This window comes from Diceros bicornis, chromosome 7 (genome assembly GCF_020826845.1).
Source record: "Diceros bicornis minor isolate mBicDic1 chromosome 7, mDicBic1.mat.cur, whole genome shotgun sequence".
Taxonomy (NCBI): Eukaryota; Metazoa; Chordata; class Mammalia; order Perissodactyla; family Rhinocerotidae; genus Diceros; species Diceros bicornis.
This window is the reverse complement of record NC_080746.1, coordinates 67673589-67674628: the sequence shown is the minus strand read 5'-3', so window position 1 is coordinate 67674628 and position 1040 is coordinate 67673589. Positions and strand designations below refer to the sequence as shown.

At 45.1% G+C, this 1040-nt stretch overlaps 1 protein-coding gene across 1 annotated transcript; it reads left to right on the top strand.

The window, feature by feature from the left end:
- The first annotated feature begins 280 nt into the window (after positions 1-280).
- ASCL3 (achaete-scute family bHLH transcription factor 3) lies at positions 281-826 on the top strand. Its single transcript, XM_058544679.1, has one exon. The coding sequence runs from the start codon at positions 281-283 to the stop codon at positions 824-826; it is 546 nt and encodes a 181-aa protein (XP_058400662.1).
- Positions 827-1040: the final 214 nt, after the last annotated feature.

The following is a 1040-nucleotide window of genomic DNA, read 5'->3' as shown; positions in this document are numbered from 1 at the left end:
TTGCGCGCTCTGCTGCTGGCAGCCCGGGTTCGGATCCCGGGCGCGCACCGACGCACCGCTTCTCCGGCCATGCTGAGGCCGAGTCCCACATACAGCAACTAGAAAGATGTGCAACTATGACATACAACTACCTACTGGGGCTTTGGGGGAAAAATAAATAAATAAAATTAAAAAAAAAAAAGCGGAAAAGTCTTTAAAACATTGATCTCTGAGAAGGCCAATGAGATCTGTTCTCTGGCCAAATTAATAAGCTTGGTTTTCTTTCTAGGTTAAAGAGGAAATGATGGACAATAGAAACCACTCTAATCTGCCAGACAAACTGCCTGTCTTCACTGATTCTGCCCACTTGCCACTGACTAGGTCCTTCTATCTGGACCCCATGGTCACTTTCCACTTGTACCCTGAGGCCCCAGTGCCATCCCCTTACTCTGAAGAGCTGCCATTGCTGCCTTTTTCCAGTGACTCCTTAATCCTGGAAAATTATGGTGAACCTTGCCCCTTCTCCTTCCCAATGACTTATCCAAATTACAGAAGGTGCGAATACTCCTACGGGCCAGCCTTTATCCGGAAAAGGAATGAGCGGGAAAGGCAGCGGGTGAAATGTGTCAACGAAGGCTATGCCCAGCTCCGCCATCATCTGCCAGAGGAGTACTTGGAGAAACGACTCAGCAAAGTGGAAACCCTCAGAGCTGCAATCAAGTACATTAACTACCTGCAGTCTCTTCTGTACCCTGATAAGGCTGAGACCAAGAATAACCCTGGGAAATGTTCCTGCATAATGGCAACCGCCAGCCTCCACACTGACCCCATTTTTAGAATCATTTGATTGTTTCCAAATAGAAACAAATAATTTCACAAAAGGGGATCCCTTACAGCATCATTCAGTAGTTTTTCCTAAATGTAATCTCTGTGTAAGCAGATAACAGCTCAAATGCTAACCTATGCTGGATATTTCTTACCTGGGTTTCAGATGTACTAAACATTATCTTATGTAGATTGAGACAATGCTTCTTAAGCTTTGGTGATTTCTTTCAAGAACT

Coding starts and splice junctions, on each gene's coding strand:
- ASCL3 (XM_058544679.1), top strand. CDS start 281: ATGATGGACAATAGAAACCACTCTAATCTGCCAGACAAACTGCCTGTC.